General features: G+C 42.6%; 1 protein-coding gene across 1 annotated transcript in view; it reads right to left on the minus strand.

The window, feature by feature from the left end:
- The window catches only part of LOC126458633 (cytochrome P450 9e2-like), a 77,288-nt gene that overhangs the window by 17,309 nt on the left and 37,412 nt on the right, over nt 1–22,567 (minus strand). The window contains exon 6 of the mRNA XM_050095801.1: nt 6,456–6,677. Coding sequence (XP_049951758.1) covers nt 6,456–6,677 — 222 coding nt within the window. The remainder of the gene's footprint in view (nt 1–6,455; nt 6,678–22,567) is intronic.

Consider the following 22,567-nt stretch of genomic DNA (forward strand, 5'->3'; position numbering starts at 1 on the left):
AACAGATAATGATCGAGTCCTTGCAGACAGGGGTACTGTATTCATGGCAGCCAGATATATCAGTGACAAGTCATAAGTGGTCGCTATGAACAACAATAGAGGTATGGAAGATCAGGAATGAAGTACGAAAATTACAGGAGTCGTTCTCGGAAATGTATACTGAGGGGGGAAAGGAATCACATACTAAAAGAAGTCCTGGGGGAATATCAAGAATTACAGTTGACTTATAGTAAACTTAGGGACCAATTGTCTCGTTTAGTGGAGAGTGTGCCACAGATGGTAACTAGGTTCAAGAGGGGATGGATAAATGCAGGGGAAAGATATTGAAAGACGCTTGTCAAGCCTAGAAACAAGGGTCTTGAACAACACCAAGCTCGTAGGAACCTTAGCGGCGGAGTTGGCTCGATATGCGGGAGAGACATGGGAAGTTATAAGTAGCGATTTGGGGATGATGCAGAAAAGATTAAACATATTGGATGGTATGTTGGCTATTGCCAGGTTGCTCAAGGAATTAGCAGACCGATTAAGTGAAGCACGTACAGAAGTTACAATGTTACAGGAAGCAGTATATCATGTGGTAAATGGGCATCTTAGTCCAGTGTTAAACTCGCCAAACGATCTTTTTTGAGGATTACAATTAGCGAAGAGGCAATTTCCACCGGATATAGAATATGTCGTGCAGGTAGCACGGGCCGGGATATAGAATATGTCGTGCAGGTAGCACGGGCCACCACACCAATGTTCTTTCATGTGTCGCTGGTACAGGTGAGGACGGATGGGGCGCGAGTTGACATCGATGTCAGTTTTCCAATAGCCGGAGCTGACTGTCGTTATGAGTGTTACACTATCCATCCATACCCAGTGAAGTGGAAGGAGATCGGTAAATGGGTGCAGATTAGGACGCGAGATGTACTTTTTATTTCGGCGAACAGAGAAACTCACGGAGTGCTACTGTTGTCAGAGTTGGAGTGTTGTACACACGGACGTGTGATGATTTGCCCTAATCGACCAGTTTTTACGGATAGTAGTACATTCGAAGTTGTATTGTTCCTGGGGATTACGAATGTCTCAAGTTATGAGAAAAAGGTTTTAATTGGACACACTCCTACTTCCATAAGGTAGGGAGGCATTGGTTATATTCGGTATTTACGTCGATATGGGTGATGGTCACTTGCTATACCAATCAGGGAGCGGATAAAATAAGGAGGTTGCAACTGTGGGAAAGTGGAATAATTATAAAGGGTACGGTTTGTGAGATTGTGGGGGAGGATTTCCATGATCCAGCATCACATATGGGTGAAACAGCTTTAACTTTGTCACATAGGAAGTTATTTTATCTGGAAGGGGTTCTAGAGATATTACCAGTGAAGAATCTGACATATTTAAACTTCACGTTAAACCCATAGTTTTTGGAAACGTAACATTCCTTTATTAATTCACAGGAAGGATCTATCACGGTTAATAATGTATTGTAGCACGTTCGAACGTTACAACAGTATTGGAGCGACAGAATAATGACAGTGAGCATTTCAAGCACAGGGTGAGCCGTTTTTCTATTTTTCTTGAGTATAGCTTTGTGGAGAATGTGGAAACGTGCACTAGTGGAGGAGGTGCTAACACATCAGTTGCCTACGGCATGGGTAACCAGTGTAAACAATGTACAGGTGTAGAGTTAGTGTTTTGATGTTCTCATCAGTTTTAGTCTGTGTGAACAAGCCACAGTCCACATCTGTTATATCTCGATTCAATATGAATCTTATAAAAAGGAGGGAGCTGTGCCGTGCTAGTATTAGTCCTACTCGCAGGAAAGGGAACTAGTGACAGAATTCAATGAAGGCGCAGTTGGGCGATGAAATCTGGGGCCGCTAGCAGAGTGTGCTAACAGTCAAAAGCCAGCGGGGCAGGCAAGGTAAATACGGAACTCACAGGAGCAGAGCTTCGACGGCAGAGTTGCATGTACAATTTGTTTTGAGTGGAGCAACAATGAAACAGAATACTGCAGCATTGCTATGAGGTATTGAGATGTATGAGGCGAGAGCCAAGAGTGGCGACTTGCAAGTAGCGGAAATGTGGGAATTTATCCCTGCCATATTTTCTGTGTCTGCCTGACACTACATCAGAAACGAGGGGAAAACTGATATAAATAGATAGAGAATTTCAGCTTTGGACAGAGTGTGCTATGTTAGCCAAGCGTCGGGGGTCCAGTCTAGCAGCAATGTTATAAGTATTCTGCATAAACTTGTATTCTGTTTTCTGTGTACTTGTTCTGGCTGTATTCCACATCCGGGGACACAACACCGGGGCGTGACAGAACGGCAGCCTGGAACTTGGAGATTGCACTGTCCACCTGAAAGAGGGCAGTGGCAGCAGTCTGCAGCGGGTCCAGGAGAGGCTCGGTTCCACTCCACTCTACAGACCACGTTCGCTTCCCACCTGGCGCACTGGGGTCCGGGCGAGGCGTGGACGGAGCAGGCCAAATGGCGGAGAGGATGGCAAGGACCAGGCACTGCAGCAGTCTCTGGAATCGCCGGCAACAGTACGGCGCAGGTCACAACGCATCGGCGGGCGGCGACCGGGAGAGCGCGGCCGACTTACAGCGGGGCAGGCTTTGTTCACAGGAGCAGTGGCGTCGGCGTACCAGCAGTCTGCTGAGCAGGCTCTACGCTTCACCCATCGAGTACTGTAAATTATCTGAATAAACGAACGTTACCAAATACCACTGTGTCATTCTGCACTGCCCCTTCATGCTCTTGAACTTACTCGGCCTGCCGACAAAATATGGTGTGTTGGGTCTCGGCTTCAGCTTTGACATCTGGAGTCTCGGGTTCGACACACTGACTCCACAACACTAAATTCATAATCGGATTTCGTTTCACGTGGAGCAGAAACCATTGGGTCTCGAGTACAGTCAAGTACAATAATGAGGATACGTTTTATGCTGTGCGTTACGTGAACGTCGACTCAGCAATGATAGGGGACAACAACTTTAGCGGCACATTTGACACGGAAACCGCTGGCCAGCCACCTGGTCCAACTAACCCCCAATGGTGTGAACATTTGTAGTAGAGACGTAAATGTCATTTAGTTTTCGAACAGAGGGAAATAATGGTACAACTCAGCTGTTAGGCTTCTTAGGAACTCTGAAGGAAAACATGCTCTCAATCTTAGCTAGCAAAGTACTGTAACTTTAAACAAGAGAAATGCAAATTCCTGACTTTTTCTGCTTGAACTATGTGCGGCATAAAGGCGCACAGCTGCAATTTCACCATGCAATTAAATATTGAAGCCACCAAGATATCATAACCGTCTGGTCATCTCTGAACTTACTCCATATCGGACTCTGAGAAAAGCGATTACATTTCAGTACTGCTACGCCGATAACGAGGCTATCAACAACAGAATTCCAAGCCACCAAACATTTGCTCCTCCTCCACTTTCACGACGTGCTGTCCTGCATTTGCCATCGTTCGGCAGTGACGTATCACAAAGCTTCCTCCTTTAGTTCCAGTAAGTTTGGCAGCTTAAATGTCTTGTTATTTGTCGCGACAACTCCCTTAACTTGGCTCCGCATCAATTCTACTGGATTCAGATAGCCGTGGTACGGTGATAACTGTAAAAATGCAGCATTTACAGAGTGTGATCGACTCTGTGAATATGGTTTTCGGTGATCCTATGACGCTTATCACTCAGGGTCGTGTGAGACCACATCTGTCCTATAAAACAGTGGTCATATTCAAACAAAGAGCATCTGATTTTTCATTTTTCCCCAAAAAATTTAATTGTGTAATGTTTTCTTAACTTCCAAATCTGTAACAATCTTTTATAATATGTGGATAATTAAGAATGTGTATCTGCAATGAAAACCAGAATTCTGCGTATGATATGTAATTAGAAATCAGAAGACATGCCTTTTTCTTCAAATATGATGGTTAAGTATGAGTTAATTACCATGTATTGATAAATTTTATATTTAAATGATTTAGATATTGAAACGGAACAAAAATAATTGTTGATCATAACGGGTTTCGAACCAGTGCCCGCCAGCCCACTTAACTAACAAGCAACGACGCTACCTATTACATCACTATCACAAATAAATATTCAATATATCACGTTACTCAATAAACTTCAAAGCTCATTTTCCTATGTAAGTTGTGAAAAACATTCAGAGGAACTTGTTTGTAGCCATTAACAGTGTTCAACGCGCGTGTTTCAGTACGAAACAGGAAGCAGTGTCATCCATTTTCGCGGTACATATAGACAGTGAGACAATCCGAGCACAAGTAGCGCCTACAGAGACGGTGACTGTACACGATTTTTTAAGTAAAAATTATGTGGTTAAAGTATGATTAAGAAAAATGTTGATGGCTGTTAACACATCAGAATGTCTTAAAGTTTCATTTACAGTGACATAGTAATTCCCAAGAGCGGAACAACACCAGAGTACGAGAGCTGTGGCTGCTGACCTGTCATCGCGTTTGCGTTTGTTTACATCAGGTTTACGCTCATGATGAACGGAGTGTAAGTCACTCGCATGTCGCGCTGTCCGTGTGGGCGCTCTGGCTGCTGGTCCTACGCCCCCACGCGTTTGACGTGGGTGTGATTCACCTGACTTACTGGGCCGACCGCCATACATTTACGTTCCCACAATTATTTAGTGGCACCTGAAGATGGAGCCTTAAGCCTTAAATTCGGTCGTAGAATAAATGAAGAAAATTACTGGTATTCTACAAGTGGTGAAAAATAGATTCTTCCGCATAACCGCCGATGCACCCCGCTTTCTTCCTGACACTGTCAATGACAATAATCTCCACTTTCCGAAAATACCTCGAATAATCCAAGGCAAAATAGTACTGAAACTAACTTCCGCTTGTTCTGTGGTCGGTTGTACGGCTATTTTCATAGTTTTCCATTTAGCCAACTTCCGTGGTCATCAGTCACCGCTGATTCCGGAGGTGCTCCTAAACCTGCGACATTCGTAATCTTGATACTGATACACCTTCGTCCATTAATGACAAGATATAATAGGACAGACAATGTGATGTCATCGTTTCCATCGTATGAGGACATAAAATTAAGCTTTCACACTGTTCGGCTGCTATGGGTCAGTGTCTTCATCTTCCACATGGTACTTCACTTATTGCATTTACGATCCTCTGTCAATCACCAACATAAGACGTGTTAAGACATGTTCATATTCCATTTCAAGTAGTTTATTAACGAATGTCTGTCAGTTTCCAGTATAACAAAACTTATTCGAAGTATAAATGTTATCAAGTGGCTTACACCAATGTTAGAAAGTGAGGAAACGGCCGTACTAAATAAATCTGTAACTGAGACGGTACTCGATAGCCTCCTCGTAATTGTTTCAAACTGAATTACAGTGTAATGTACGGTTCCTAGGGTATGACTGTGAACCACGACCGTGATGTGGCCCACAACTGGAAGGTCAGCATCGGGCGTCGTGTCATCTGTCTTTTTCACTGCATTGCAGATCTAGATTTCAAATGACAGTGCATTTATCAACAGTGCTATAAAAACAAATAACACAAGAATCAGACATAGAAACAGCACACTGATCGAACGCCATGTCTTAGTTGTACACAATTACCTGCTGTTATTAGGAGTCATGTAATTTAAATATTCCAATCTAACTCAGGTGTGTACAAGCATTATCCCAACAGAAGCTCCTGTTACAAATCCACACAGATATCCTCGGTTGACATGATACTGTATTGCCAACGCTGTCTGTTTATTGCCCATACGTAAAAGAATGGGTTACGCTAAAAAAATTGCACAAAAATACAGGGAATTGAGGCACTAATTATAATAAAATACAATTTTCTCTGGCTGCCCACAACTGAAAAAAAAACATTATTACGTGTGTTTCAAAATTTTGTAAAATAATGTCTGGATACATATACAGTGGCGACTATGATTTCTGTTTTTTGAATTTCTATGCCTCCAGACAAAACTGTATTTTATTTTAATTAGTAGCAGAATTCCCTGTTTTATATATATATATATATATAAAATTTCTTAGCCTAAGGCATCCTTTTGTGTATGGGCAATAAATATATGGTGGTTGATACTAGGTATGACGTAAACTGAAGTTAGCTGTATGGATGTGTAAACAACAGCCTCATTCGGAGTAATACTTGTAGATCCCTGAGTTAGATTGGAATATGGGTTGTTATAATTACGTTTTGTCTACATGACTATTTATAGCGGTATGTAATTCTGTAATTGTAATAGTGGAATTATAATTGTGTATAACTGTGGCAGGGTGTTTGATCAATGTGCTGCTTTTGTACCTGATTCTTGTATTATTCTTTTTATGGCACACTGGTGATAGTTCACCGGTCAGTTAAAATCTAGACGTGTGTGTAACGATTTAAGTTTGTTTTCGTTTCCGATTAAAAAAAAGAAAGAACAACGAAAAAGCCCGAACTTACCGGAGATGACCATATCGAGGTACTGGCAGCCCATGACCTGCTCATAGTCGGGCCGCCCGCCGCTCTTCTTCATGACTTCGTCCACCTCTTGCTGCAGCCTCTTCTGGACGTCCTCGTTCGTCGCCAGCAGGTAGCTGCAGAAAGTCATCACCGTCGACACCGTTTCGAAACCACCGAAGAAGAACAGAATTGCTTGTGCCGCGATATCGTCGTTGCTCAGACCTGCGTGATGGGAGAGAAAACAGACTGAAAAGGTTTGCACGAACTCAAAACAGTGCGGACTAAATAAACTGAGGCATTCGCTCTTTCATTCTCTGGTGGATGTGTAACAGCGCTAGGATCGTTAGTGACATCCATTTTCATTGTGCTCGAAGTGGCAGGCATTTAGCAAATATCATTCTCGTTCTACAAATCTTAGTCACCGACAACATTAACGAACGCTGACAGAAGATATTTTCGTGCCGAGATTTGACTTGTGTTTGAACAGGTGAAGGTGAATAGCTCCTAATCTCAAGAACTATAGCACTAATGATCATATTCTGAGAGCTCATCGCAGAGTCTCATAGAGCGAGGGAATGTGATACATTATCGTGATTTAAAATGTCGAAGCAAAACTCCTTCAGCCATATAAATTTCCAGTTTATTTGAGCAACCAGTTTCAGCGCTGACTGTTCACGTTCCCGACAGACGTGGTCCAGTCAAAACAACATACAATAACTGGTATCCGTAGATTTCTTCTTAACTGAATGCTGGCCTCTATTTTGAGTGGACCGGATGTGGGTTTCTTCCCAAACGTCAATCAGGAGGCCTGAAGATGGGGTAATGTACGGCTAGACCTTGTTGCTCACTGCTGAAGGTGTTCTGGTTTGACATTTGACGCCGAACAGCCGAGGTCCTGCAACCATTTGTATAAAGAGGGACTTACAGAATCGTGATTTCGTCTGTCAGACACAAATCTTGGAAACACTCTCCAATGTTAATAACAAAGACACGTAACACTAAAAACTCGGAGATCGCGCCAGAACGAAAGGAGACGATGTCGACACTGAAGCCTGGCTACCGGCTCTACACGAGGCTGCCTGTTAGGGTCGCAGCTTCTGTCTGCACTTACTGTACGTAGCTGCTGTCTTCGACACCACACTTGTCTCTGCCGGGTTTTTATTGCTTAGTGTGTCTGCTTGTGTCGTGGATTCTGTCGGATGGCTATTGGAGTTGTAACTGAATTACCCCTGGATCTCCGACAGACGCCTGCAGCGCCTCGCCACCACGAAACGGTCACTAATCACAGTGTATGTAACGGTCCCTAAGGACCAGGTAAACTATGTACAGCGTCCAGTCGTGTGCCGGCGAAAGTGTCTGTTAGCTTCCGAGACAGTCACTATACAAAAGACCGTAATCAAAATAATCAAGAGCTCCTCAGCAACCGTTCGTTCAAGAAAATGCTACGTCGTAATCACAGACAGTCGGCCAATGCAGTGGTCCTCAAACATCTTTCCTCTGCCTCCAACCCTCCCCCTTGCGAGGAAAAACACTATCAGACTCCCCACCCACCAGCCTATTTTATTAATGAAACTAGTCATTGTTATGTATTTTCTGTACCTTATTCTCTACATCTACATCTACATCTACATCGATACTCCGCAAGCCACCCAACGGTGTGTGGCGGAGGGCACTTTACGTGCCACTGTCATTACCTCCCTTTCCTGTTCCAGTCGCGTATGGTTCGCGGGAAGAACGACTGTCTGAAAGCCTCCGTGCGCGCTCTAATCTCTCTAATTTTACATTCGTGATCTCCTCGGGAAGTATAAGTAGGGGGAAGCAATATATTCGATACCTCATCCAGAAACGCACCCTCTCGAAACCTGGCGAGCAAGCTACACCGCGATGCAGAGCGCCTCTCTCGTAACGAAATGCTAGTTAGAAGGATTTTACGCAACAGAAAAAAAACAAGTACAGAGCAAACTGTTTACTTTGATCACATTTTCATGTATTCAAAAATTATGAAATGAACAATATTTACCATTGCGCAAACAAGGATTATAAGAGCATTAAAAATTTAAGTTACAGTGCACAGTGTGACGCACAAGCTTGCTTTTGAGAAGAAAATTTCTTAAGACGTGGTGTAATAGCAGAAACAGCCACTCATTTAGCTCTGAACGATAATTAGATTTCATAGCTGCCAGAATTGAAAAGCCAGTCCTGCACAAGTACGTTACTGCAAAACGAACCAGCCTCTTCACTGTGAATTCCTTGCTAATATATACTCAAAACCCCAACAAAGACACTTCCTTAAATTTACTCTTCAGCGAAGCATCACTAGTGGTAACAAGAAGTTGTTGCTCCCTTATATTTAGACAGATGAGCTAGGTGCATTTTTCAATGGATTTTTAATCCGATCAGATTTATCAAAATCGTCGCTGAGGTACATGTCGAGGTGATCTTACAGTGTAGCTACATGAAGAAGGCCGTCTTTTAATTTCTGTTGTAAGTGTGGGATTATCTGTTTCCTCTAACAGTCACACTGGAATGGGGAACATCTAGCATGCCACTTTCCACTCAGTTTTGTCACAGTTCCAATTTCTTAATAAACGCCTTAACTTTTTCAGTCCAAGATAGTACAGTTGCCTGAATACCTTAAAATGAAGCGTTAAGAATAATTAGTTCCTCAAAAATGACAGTCCGGTAACCCAGTATGCCAGAGAGTGACTTTTCACCTCTATGAAACAGAATCCCTCATTCCTCAGCTGAAACTTTCCTTTTAGTACTTTATTCCTTGAGATCCATTGAGTATTACTAAAAAAGGGCAGCTGAGTGTGTTCCGCTGACCTCACATAGCAAAAAAATGGTTCAAATGGCTCTGAGCATTATGGGGCTTAACTTCTGAGGTCATCAGTCCCCTATAACTTAGAACTACTTAAACCTAACTAACCTAAGGACACCACACACATCCATGCCCGAGGAAGGATTCGAACCTGCGGCCGTAGCGGTCGCGCGGTACCAGACTCTAGCACCTACAACCGCTCGGCGACCTCGGCCGGCTCCTCACATAGCAGTTTCAAAGGCCTTCAACTTATAGATTTTGCCTTTGCAACACCAACTGTTTCTATAACTGTTTACAACGCTTCATGGAGTGGGCTAAGTTGTTTAGCGTCCACAGCCTCCCAAAGTATCACGTAGTAAGACCAGGCTGTATCAGCAGCTACGGCTTTAATTTTCGCTCGCAATCCCCTGAATCCCAAACACTCCGGGAGCTCCATCTGTGCACACTCAAATACACCTGTTCTTTAATATCCAGTTTTGATTAAAAAAAGTACTGATCATGTCAAAAAGGCTTTGATGTGTTGCTGTTTTCAGTATCGGCTCACGGAAAAGCAGTTCCTCTCGAATGTTCGACTCATGAACGAAACGAACATCACCAATCAAACGAGCATCTTAACGAATATCAGTCGCTTCGTCCACTTGAAGTGCAAAACGTTTGTTACTCAATTTATGGAGTAAGTGTTCTAGTATATCATCAGAAATGTCTAAAATTCCTTTACACACTGTTGAGCAAATGAGCCATCGAGCATTGTTGATATTATATCAATCGCTGCTGGTACAACCATAGGTTCTACAACTGTGTGTGTGGTTTCTTGCATTTAGTAGTCCTATACGAATCTCGTAAGAGGGTAAAAGGGCTTTAGAAGACACAGTCGTAGTTTTAATATAGTTCTTCTAGGTTACTTCTTCCAGGTAGACGTTAAAACATTTAGTTTCATGACAAAAAATTATTTCGAACCCGTCAATTCAGGATGTTTGGATACAAGGCTTGTTAGGCTTCATGCTATCAGCAGCTAAAATGGTTAAAGAAATTACGCACAGCTAACGTTTTTTCACCACTGACAGTAGTTTTCGGGAATAGTTCTTATCACAGCCTGTCGTTTTGAAAAAATGGTTCAAATGGCTCTGAACACTATGGGACTTAACATCTTAGGTCATCAGTCCCCTAGAACTTAGAACTACTTAAACCTAACTAACCTAAGCACATCACACACATCCATGCCAGAGGCAGAATTCGAACGTGCGACCGTAGCAGTCACGCGGTTCCGGACTAAAGCGCCTAGAACCCCACGGCCACCGCGGCTCACCCTGTCGTTTTCGCTTTTCGAGTATCTCCCTCCCCTCCCCCAGTTGTGGGCGACTGGTGTCTTCATGTGTGTCGCTAACCAGGAACCGCTTCATACTGCAGTAAGACGTCCTCGCGAAATCCGAAAGACTGTAAGGAGGCATCGAGGTACACGAGCCAAAGCCCGCAATGCGCGCGGTAGTTACGGACTCAGTCACACCGCAGCCGTCAACGGACGATTCCGACGATGGCCGACATTACCCAGCTCGCCCGATCATTTCAAACCATGCTGAAAACATGACCCCGTTTTGATCGTCGTCGACCGCGTCTGGCGTAACACCGACGTCGGGCAAAATTCAATCCCGATAAACAGCATCTTCTTTATTCGAAAAATAAATAAATAAAACGTAACTGCTTGTCACTAAGATATTTTTGGTACACCGCGACCCCCGTACTCCTTTCGTCCCTAGAAGTCCAACCCCACTGGGCTAATGCATTACTAATGGCCCTACTCTGTGATACGTGTTGTTTGCGGATTACGAAAGCCGTCAGCCTTAACACCAAGTCTTGTGGAGTAAAATTTGTTTTAAATGTATTCGTGCGTAATTTCTTATGGCCAAACAATGTCATTGTTGAAAAGCTTGAGCATTTGCCCGCCAAAGGTCCCGAGTTCGAGTCTTGGTCCGTCACACAGTTTTAATCTGCCAGGAAGTTTCATATCAGCGCACACTCCGCTGCAGAGCGAAAATCTCATTCTGGGAATGTAATCGTTGGTGGCTAAATAGTGTTCTCACGCCGAAGATCAGCTAAACGGAAAATGGAAAGCTCACTTGTTGGCTCGGGCAACGGTTCCCGACCAGGCACCGTTTACTGCGAGACTGCTGCTTGCAGGGAGCTTCGCATGTGCCGGATCGTAGCTTCCGAACTATTCCTCTGGTTGTTCTTTAAAAGATGTCCAGTGCTGCCTCATCAGGAGTCCTGGCGGCGTCTGAGATCACAACCTGAAAGGCAGGATCCCGCAGAAAGCGGCGGCGCCACGCTTAGAGCCTCAGAAATGCCTCGTAATTCCTGTGCTTGTGTACGCTGTGGTGTACATTAAGAACTGTTGCTTTGTTTTAGGACCTGCCGCAGCATGCCTAACTACACGCGTGCGCAGAGTGCGGCTGCGTCATGGCCCGAGTGTGTGTCGGCTTTGATCGGTGCGTCTCGGAAGCACTCGGTACTGCGCGGCAATTCACGTAGTGGAGCGATGAGGCGCTGTTTCTTCCGGCGTGTGGTGCAGCATTATCTGCACTCTCTGTGTGTTGCTCGCTATTTGCTCGTGGTTTAAAGGAAGTGTAAAAGAACACGCTGAAAAAGAGGCAGTCTTGCGATTTATTGTCACAAACATTTGTGTATGAGTAGGAGTTGTAGCACATTTTCGAACGGAAGGATCAAATTTCTCAGTGTCTGTTATTCAGTCACATAATCGAATGACACCGCAAATGTGCCACAGAAAGACGTTGCACCACAATGTACAAGGAATTTAAGGATTTGGTTGGCGGTGAACACGAAAACAAGTTGGCGGACTTAGAAAGGTTCGGGGCAGTCCTGCACAGCAAGCCGATTCCAACGTGAAAATCATTGTGTTTATGCTGCATGTATTTGAACGTATTTTCTTTTAGAAATCCGATGTGTTTAGAGCCCAGTCTACTGCTTCTTACTTTTGACCAGCAAGAAACTAGCGGCCTATCGTTAAAAGCAAGTACAAAACAGAGCTCAAAACTGCCCGATCTAACTAATCATTCAGCAACGGCGAATTCATTAAAGAGCGCATTGCTGGGACAGCGGAATTCGCGACGCCATTGGAGGTACAAAAGTTTTCCGGAATTCTTCTTTTGTGACAAACAATAGCTCGCCGCATAGCTGTCATGGCACCGAGTGCCTGCAGGCAATTAACTGACAATGCCAACAAGTTCATTGCGGTCACGATTGCTTTGAACATGTCATTTCGGACACGGCACATCACGCGATTTATGTTCGCGGAATCGACAGCAACACGCACGTAACAAAAGAACCGTTAGAACTTATGTCACTGGAAAGCAGTCCGCCCCTGTAGCTGAGTGGTCAGCGTGACAAACTGTCAATCCTAAGGCCCGGGTTCGATTCCCGGCTGGGCCGGAAATTTTCTCCGCTCAGGGACTGGGTGTTGTGTTGTCCTAATCATCATCATTTCATCCCCATCGACGCGCAGGTCGCCGAAGTGGCGTCAAATCGAAAGACCTGCACCAGGCGAACGGTCTACCCGACGGGAGGGCCTAGCCACACGACATTTCTATTTACTGGAAAGCACAAGGGGAGGGATCGAGTTGCTGAAAATGGCAACTGAAGCCGTTGGCATCAACTGGAACATGTTCGTCTCAGTTACCACCGATGCAGCGCCAGAGATGCATTGCTGCGCAGAAAACTACAACAATCAACAGATGATTTGTACGGATTTCATTGTTTCGCATATGAAGAAGCACCTGGTGCAAAATTTTCGGAGATGGAGCACTTTCTGAAACTGCTGGTCCGAATAGTAAATCATCTAAAGTCACACGCGCTATTACATCGTCAGCTTAAAAAGTCTTCGATGGAACTGCAAGCACCGTAAAATGGTTCAAATGGCTCTGAGCACTATGGGACTTAACTTCTGAGGTCATCAGTCCCCTAGAACTTGGAACTACTTAAACTTAACTAACCGAAGGACATCACACACACCAATGCCCGAGGCAGGATTCGAACCTGCGAACGTAGCGGTCGCGCGGTTCCAGACTGTAGCGCCTCGAACCGCTCGGCCACTTGGGCCGGCTCAAGCGCAGTATAGAGACGTGATGTACTACTGTGACGTCCGTTGGCTAAGTCGAGGGGATGCCTGGAACAATTTCTCGAGTTAAGACCTGCTATAGTCGAAATTATAAAGGACAGAATGAAAGCAGGAACCAACACTAAACACCGAGCGGGGTAGCGCAATGGTTAACGCACTGGGCTCGCATTCGGGAGGACAACGGTTCAAACTTGCGTCCAGCCATGCTGGTTTAGGTTTCCCCACGTTTCCCTAAATCGCTTAAGGCAAATGTCGGTATGGTTCCTCGGAGAGGCGACGGCTGATTTCCTTCCACGTCCTTCCCTAATACGAGCCTGTGCTCCGTCTCTAATGACCCTGTTGTCGACGGGACGTTAAAGACTAATCTCCTACTTCTTCTCCAAAGTTTGAATACCCGAAATAGACTGCAGACTTCGTATTTGTAGTTGACGTGACTGCACACTTGAACACCCTCAATAAGAACACGTTGCAGGATGAGAAGCAGTTAATGTCTGATTTAACTGAGAAAGATGGATGCACTTAAAATGAAAATAACATTGTGGGAGGGATAACTTCTAAAAAAGAACACCGTTTATTTCCTTAATCTGTCTGGTGTTAAATATAATGGGAGTTTTGAACAATTCATTTCGGTGCTGGAAGAAATACAGGAACTGTTATCAAGTCGTTTTCAAGACACTGCTAACGGCACATCTGTTTTCAAGACCATTTGTTGTAACTGACAAAGAACTCAGAGATGCTGTCCAGTCTTCGAAGGAAGCACTTGATTCACGACGTCCAGAAACAAATGGCTTCAGTATGACAATGTCAATAATTACTGTGGGGTACATATGGAGCCTGAATGTGGAACATTGATTTGCTCAAACTGGTAGCGAAAAGAAAATAAACTAACCTGACAATTTGCACGGCTCTTTGACGATTTTCTTTGTTAAGTATTTGACAAGCCGATGTCCCACTTCCACAGTGGCTGAACAGAGAGTTAGTGTTTCAGTTGAAAGCACCCCCGTTCATTTACCGGTTGAACTGATCGATCTGCAGCGTCATTCCCGATTAAAATGCACATTCTAGTACGTTAAATCTGTGCAGGAGTTCTACGAAATTCTTCCTCGGAAAGAGTCTCCACGTCTCCATAATGAGGCTGCAAAATTGATGTCCATGTGTGGATCAAATTATGTGTGTGACAGATTTTTTTCGACATTGAAACTAAATAAGTCACTATTACGAGGCAGCCTGAGTGATGACAACACGATAAAATGCTTGCGTCTGCCGTTGTGCCGACAGTTGGTAGTAGATAGACGAAAATTTTCTTTTTGTTTCTGAAATATTTCGTTGAGAGTTATAGCCATGGTACTGTCGGTAGAGATGTGTTCAAATGTGTGTGATATCTTACGGGACTTAACTGCTAAGGTCATCAGTCCCTAAGCGTACACACTAATGAACCTAAATTTTCCTCAGGACAAACACACACACCCATGCCCGGGGGATTACTCGAACCTCCGCCGGGACCAGCCGCACAGTCCATCAGGTAGAGATGTGTTAAGTAAAAATTTTTGTTTCCTTTCACACGTAGAAATGATGATTTATTCCATCCATAATAGCATGCTATAGAGACTGTTTCCTTTTGCATCATTTTCTATATCTCAGCGGAAATGTTGTAGGAATTTTACATGGAACTGTGTGGATCACACAATATTACTGACGTACTGCCGTTGAAAACTGAACTTCAATTGACTTTTTTATTGTTTTCGTTGGTACATGCTGTAAGTAGGCTGTTTAGGTTTTTATGTTGGTAACGTCACCTAGCGCTCTGTACATGCACAGAGCATAACTTATAGCTAACACTTGGTTCAAGAATCATGAAAGAAGGTTGTATACATGGAAGAGGCCTGGAGACACCGGATGTTTACAGATAGATTATATAATGGTAATACAGAGATTTAGGAACCAGGTTTTAAATTCTAAGTCATTTTCTGGGGCAGATGTGGCCTCTGACAACAATCTATTGGTAAAGAACTGTGGATTAAAACTGAAGAAACCGCAAAAAGGTAGGAATTTAAGGAGATGGGACCTGGATAAACTGGAATATCTAGAGGTTGTAGAGAGTTTCAGAGAGAGCATTAGGGAACGATTGACAACAACGGGGGAAAGAAATACCGTAGAAGAAGAATAGGTAACTTTCAGAGATGAAATAGTAAAGGCAGCAGAGGATCAAGTAGGCTAAAAGACGAGGGCTAATAGAAATCCTTGTGTAACAGAAGAGATACTGAATTTAATTGATGAAAGGAGAAAATACAGAAATGCAGTAAATGAAGCAGGCAAAAAGGAATACAAACGTCTCAAAAATGAGATAGAGACGAAGTGCAAAATGACTAAGCAGGGATGGCATTACAAACATTCTATACTAAGATCGCATTAATGCACTGAATTTAAAATTTAGAAAACATGTCTTTTTATTTATAAGGTAATGAACATATAACATAACTACTACAATACTTATTTACAATGAACACATTACTGCACTGTGTAAGGGGTCCATTATACAGGATGTTACAGAAAGGTACGGCCAAACTTTCAGGAAACATTCCTCACACACAAAGAAAGAAAATATGTTACGTGGACATGTGTCCGGAAACGCTTACTTTTCATGGCTGGCTCTGAGCACTATGGGACTCAACTGCTGAGGTCATTAGTCCCCTAGAACTTAGAACTAGTTAAACCTAACTAACCTAAGGACATCACACACATCCATGCCCGAGGCAGGATTCGAACCTGCGACCGTAGCGGTCTCGCGGTTCCAGACTGCAGCGCCAGAACCGCGCGGCCACTTCGGCCGGCGCTTACTTTTCATGTTAGAGCTCATTTTATTACATCTCTTCAAATCACATTAATCATGGAATGGAAACACACAGTAACAGAACGTACCAGCGTGACATCACACTTTGTTACAGGAAATGTTCAAAATGTTCTCCGTTAGCGAGGATACATGCATCCACCCTCCGTCACAAGGAATCCCTGATGCGCTGATGCAGCCCTGGAGAATGGCGTATTGTATCACAGCCGTCCACAATACGAGCACAAAGAGTCTCTACATTTGGTACCGGGGTTGCGTAGACAAGAGCTTTCAAATGCTCCCATAAATGAAAGTCAAGAGGGTTGAGGTCAGGAGAGCGTGGAGGCCACGGAATTGGTCCGCCTCTACCAATCCATCGGTCACCGAATCTGTTGTTGAGAAGCGTACGAACACTTTGACTGAAATGTGCAGGAGCTCCATCGTGCATGAACCACATGTTGTGTCGTACTTGTGAAGGCACATGTTCTAGCAGCACAGGTAGAGTATCCCGTATGAAATCATGATAGCGTGCTCCATTGAGTGTAGGTGGGAGAACATGGGGCCCAATCAAGACATCACCAACAATGCCTGCCCAAACGTTCACAGAAAATCTGTGTTGATGACGTGATTGCAAAATTGCGTGCGGATTCTCGTCAGCCCACACATGTTGACTGTGAAAATTTACAATTTTATCACGTTGGAATGAAGCCTCATCCGTAAGAGAACATTTGCACTGAAATGAAGATTGACACATCGTTGGATGAACCATTCGGAGACGTGTACCTGTGGAGGCCAATCAGCTGCTGATAGTGCCTGCACACACTGTACATGGTACGGAAACAACTGGTTCTCCCGTAGCACACTCCATACAGTGACGTGGTCAACGTTACCTTGTACAGCAGCAACTTCTCTAACGCTGACATTAGGGTTATCGTCAACTGCACGAAGAATTGCCTCGTCCATTGCAGGTGTCCTCGTCGTTCTAGGTCTTCCCCAGTTGCGAGTCATAGGCTGGAATGTTCCGTGCTCACTAAGACGCCGATCAATTGCTTCGAACGTCTTCCTGTCGGGACACCTTCGTTGTGGAAATCTGTCTCGATACAAACGTACCGCGCCACGGCTACTGCCCCGTGCTAATCCATACATGAAATCGGCATCTGCCAAGTCCGCATTTGTAAACATTGCACTGACTGCAAAACCACGCTCGTGATGAACGCTAACCTCTTGATGCTACGTACTGATGTGCTTGATGCTAGTACTGTAGTGCAGTGAGTCGCATGTCAACACAAGCACCGAAGTCAACATTACGTTCCTTCAATTGGGCCAACTGGCGGTGAATCGAGGAAGTACAGTACATACTGACGAAACTAAAATGAGCTCTATCATGGAAATTAAGCGTTTCCGGACACATGTCCACATAACATCTTTTCTTTATTTGTGTGTGAGGAATCTTTCCTGAAAGTTTGGCCGTACCTTTTTGTAACACCCTGTATAAGAGGTTTTTTGTTGACTGCCCTACTGGAGCAAACGTAATTTCGATGTATTGCTCACGCGCTGCCTGCGATATAAAACATCTCTGCTGCAATAGAATTGGAGGTCAGAGCAATGTCGGCAGCAGTAATAATCGCTCGCTCCTACAGAGCGGTCGCAATAGTTCGTTCTTATGGAGCAGTCGCAATAGTTCACTGCTACGGTGCAGTCGTAGTGGCTCACCGCTACGGTACAGTTGCTAGTGTAAGTAGGCTGTTTATGTTTTCTTATTGGTAACGCCACGTAGCGCTCTATATGAAAAATCACTGGCTGTGCTGTGTGCAGTCTGTGTCTAGTTTGCATTGTTGTCTGCCATTGTAGTGTTGGGCAGCGGCAGCTGGGCTGTGAACAGCGCGTAGCGTTGCGCAGTTGGAGGTGAGCCGCCAGCAGTGGTGGATGTGGGGAGAGAGATGGCGGAGTTTTGTAATTTGTCATGAACTGCTATATATATTATGACTATCAAGGTAAATACATTGTTTGTTCTCTATTAATATCTATCATTTGCTAACTATCCCTATCAGTAGTTAGTGCCTTCCGTAGTTTGAATCTTTTATTTAGCTGGCAGTAGTGGCGCTCGCTGTACTGCAGTAGTTCAAGTAATGAAGGTTTTTGTGAGGTAAGTGATTTCTGAAAGGTATAGTTTAATGTTACTCAGGGCCATTCTTTTGCAGGGATTTTTGAAAGTCAGATTGCGTTGCGCTAAAAATATTGTATGTCAGTTTAAGGACAGTCATGTATAATTGTTCAAAGGGGACGTTTCACTAGCCATGTAAGGGCAATAGCTGTCGCCGCTTGTGCAGCGCAGTTCATTGCCATGTAGTGTAAGGTAAACTTTATTGTTCTTCATCGCCATGCGCATACTTAAATTTGTTGTCTGACATGTTAATACGAATTTGTTTCAATCTTTTGGTGATTCCTCAGAACTAATTAAGTCAGGCTTGTAATGTTCAACTTTTTATGTAATGGTTTGTAGGAATGTTTTCAACAATAAGGTTTTTCAGAACATAATTTCTTACCAGTCATTTACCTGAATTTAAATATTTTACAAATTTTCCCACATCATAGTCATGTGTTGTTTAATAATCAGAGGACCAGCTATGCAGCTGTGTCAACAAGCAAAGTCAGTTTTTTTTCTAGCAATGCAAATCTCAAATGATGTTCAGTAGTAGTAGATAGGCCAGCATTGCACTAAGCTGTGCCATTTAGGAGCAAATATATAGACAGCGTTATCTGGTGACACCATTATGAGGTAAGAATTTTTCAGCTTATTCAGGTTGATTTCACAGGACCAAGACGTAGCGCTGCTTAGGTCCAAAATTTATCAGTTTTAATTCTCAATCAATTTTGTACTGGAAATTTTTGTATACGGGAAGGTTACAACTGAAATGGTGCACAAGTTACACACACACACACACACACACACACACACACACACACACACATACACATACACACTTATTTACAATGAACACATTACTGCACTGGCCATCAATAAATCCTTAAGGCTTCTCTTAAACTGAATTTCATTGGTTGTTAAGCCTTTTATGGCTGCTGCAAGTTATTGAAGATGTATGTTCCTGAATAATGCACACCTTTTTGTACAAGAGTAAGTGACTTTAAATCCTTGTGAAGATTATTCTTATTTCTAGTACTGATCCCATGTATTGAGCTGTTGGTTTGAAAAAGTCATATATTTTTAATGACAAATTTCATTAAGGAATAAATATATTGGGCAGCAGTAGTTACTATCCCAAGTTCCCTAAACAGGCTTCTGCAGGATCCTCTTGAGTTCACACCACATACAACTCTTATTGCACTTTAGCTTAGCTTGATGAATTACCCCAAAAAATAATCACATACGACATAAAGGCAAGAAAGTAAGCATAGTATGCCAGCTTTTTGATTTTCGTATCTCCTATGTCTGACACAATTTGCATTGCACACAGAGATTTGTTAAGACGCTTCAACAGTTCTGTGGTGTGCTCCTCCCAGCTGAATTTATTATCAAGCTGTAATCCCAAGAATTTAACTCTGTCCACTTCTTCTATCTGCTGCTCATTGTATTTTAGGCATACACTCGTGGGAAATCCCTTACAAGTTCTGAACTGCATGTAGTGTGTTTTTTTCAAAGTTTAGTGGCAAAGAATTCGCTAAGAACCAGTGATTAATGTGCACAAATATTTTATCAGCCGATATTTCTAAGACTTTGCTTCGATTGTTTTTTATTGCAATGTTTGTATCATCAGCAAACAAAACAATTTTGGCATCTAGTAATGTTACTGATAAAGGTCATTGATATACACAAGAAAAGGTAACAGCCCTAAGATGGAACCTTGTGGGACCCTATATGTCATTAGTTCCCATTTAGATGATGCCGGATAGCTTAATACATGTCTCTTTCCTAGTAACACCTTTTGTTTCCTGCCAGAGATATAAGATTTGAATTTTGCAGCATTTCGTGTTACACCATAATATTCTAATTAATTTAAAGGGATATTGTAATTTACACAGTCAAATGCCTTTGACAGATCACAAAATATAAAAGTTGGCTGCAATTCTTTGTCTAATGAATTAATTACATTTTCACTGTAAGTGTAGTTAGCCTTCTCAATGTCAGAACACATTAGAAATCCGAACTGCGACTTTGACAGTGTGTTATTTGTGATAAAATGGTTAAAAAGCCGATTGTACATTACCTTCTTTAAATTTTTTGAGAATGCAGACAAAAGTGAAACTGGGCGTAAATTTGATACTATTTCTTTATCTCCCTTCTTAAACAGTGGCTTAACTTCAGCATATTCAACCATTCGGGAAATATTCCACTGATAAACGACTGGTTACACAAATAGCTTAATATGTTACTTAACTCAGAATGACATTCTTTAATTAACTTTGTTGATATTTCATCATACCCACTAGATGTTTTTGATTTTAACGACGATATGATGGACATTACTTCTGCTGGGGTAGTGAGGGTCAAATTCATATTATGGAAGTTACTTGAAATGTCTGGTCTGAGGTATTCCGTAGCAGCATCTACAGAACCTAACAACCACATCGTTAAAAAGTTCTGCAATACAATACACATCTGTCACTAATGTATCATTTACTCTTAATGCTATCTGTCCCTCTTCATTTCTGGTTCTACCAGTCTCCTCCTTCACTATATGCCATATTGTCTTTATTTTGTTATCTGATATGACTATCTTTTCCTTGTAATATATTTGCTTTGAAGTCCATATTACAGTGTTTAATATGATGCAGTATTTCTTGTAATGTGCTATAGCATCACCATCAGAACTGTTTTGGATTGACAGATACAGTTTTCTTTTTGTTTTACAAGATACCCCTATTCCTCGAGTAATCCATGGCTTCTTTGTAGACTTTGCTCTAACTTTGGTTAGTTTTGCGGGAAAACAGTGTTCGAATAAGGTAAGCACTTTATTAGCAAAAGTGTTATATTTTTCATTCATGCCATGAGCACTGTAAACGTCATTCCAGTGAATGTCTCTGAGGAGTATCCTAAAGTAATGAACCATCTTGAGCTCAGATTTAACAGATTTTATATCCTGTTCAGTATTAACATTTAAGAGAAGGAACTGCATGTCATGGTCTGAGAGGGCATTGGCTATCGGTTTTGTAATATAATTTTATTCATTGGACTTTTCTATAAAGATATTATCAATATCTGTTTGTAAGTAATTGGCTACCCTAGTGGGGAACTTCACAGTGGGAATTAAGTGGAATCATAGTGTTACTAACTCAAATAAGTTCTTATTGGGAGAGTCTTTAAGGAAATATACACTGAAGTCACCCTCAACCACCCCATCTTTGTTTTTGGTTATTAAATGGGCCAGTACAGCTTCAAGGTGGTTTATGAACAGATTAAAGTTACCTGCAGGTGCGCAATATACTCTTAATAGTATAAAGGATTTTTTGTGGCATTCTACTTCTGTTGCACATGCTTCGGTATGCTGTTCTAGGCAAAATTTATGAATGTCTACGTTCTTAAATTTATGACAGTTCCTGATGAATGTGAAAATTCCTCCTTTCTCCATTTTTGCTCTACAAAAGTGAGATAATCTAAATTCTATAACACTTAAAAGTTCTATACTAGTGATAACATGATGTTCAGAGAGGCAGATTATGTCAGCTGGGTTTGAGGACTCTAATTCATCTATGCAGATAATTAATTCATTAAACTTATTTCTCAGTCCTCGAATGTTTTGAAACAATAAAGATAGCTGACATTTCACATTGACTGCGTTAAAATTGGGTACAGTTGAAATTTCTGCTGATTGTTGAAAATTCTTAACCTATAGCTGTTTATGCTGATGTAATAAGCTAGAATTAGGTTTTTTGGTTTCTTTCTCAAACTGAAGGTTTGTCTCAGTCGTAACGTGTTTTAAAATTTGGTTTCTTTCTGTCCTCCCTACCCTAAAAAAGGGTCTTTTCTGAACCCTATAACCACTGGTATTTTATCACGTATGACAGTGCCTCACCCCCCCCCCCCCCCTTAACTTTCCTGCTATTTTCACAGTCAGCCTTTCCTGTTGAGGTGAAGACCATGCCTTGTATAATCCCAGCTATTGAGAGAATCAACAGGAACCACACAAATGCGTGACTCTGCACCCGACATTATCAACCGTTCCAACTCCAAATCAACTCTCTTGATGGAAGAGTTCTCATGAGGTCGGTCATGGCACCCAAGAACAGATACAAACTCAGCACTAGTATGCTTCGATGCAGATGCAACCTTTGCCAGGTCACACTCTATACTTCACCCAGGATCTCTGTCAATATTA

Source organism: Schistocerca serialis, chromosome 2, assembly GCF_023864345.2.
Source record: "Schistocerca serialis cubense isolate TAMUIC-IGC-003099 chromosome 2, iqSchSeri2.2, whole genome shotgun sequence".
In the NCBI taxonomy this organism is placed as follows: Eukaryota; Metazoa; Arthropoda; class Insecta; order Orthoptera; family Acrididae; genus Schistocerca; species Schistocerca serialis.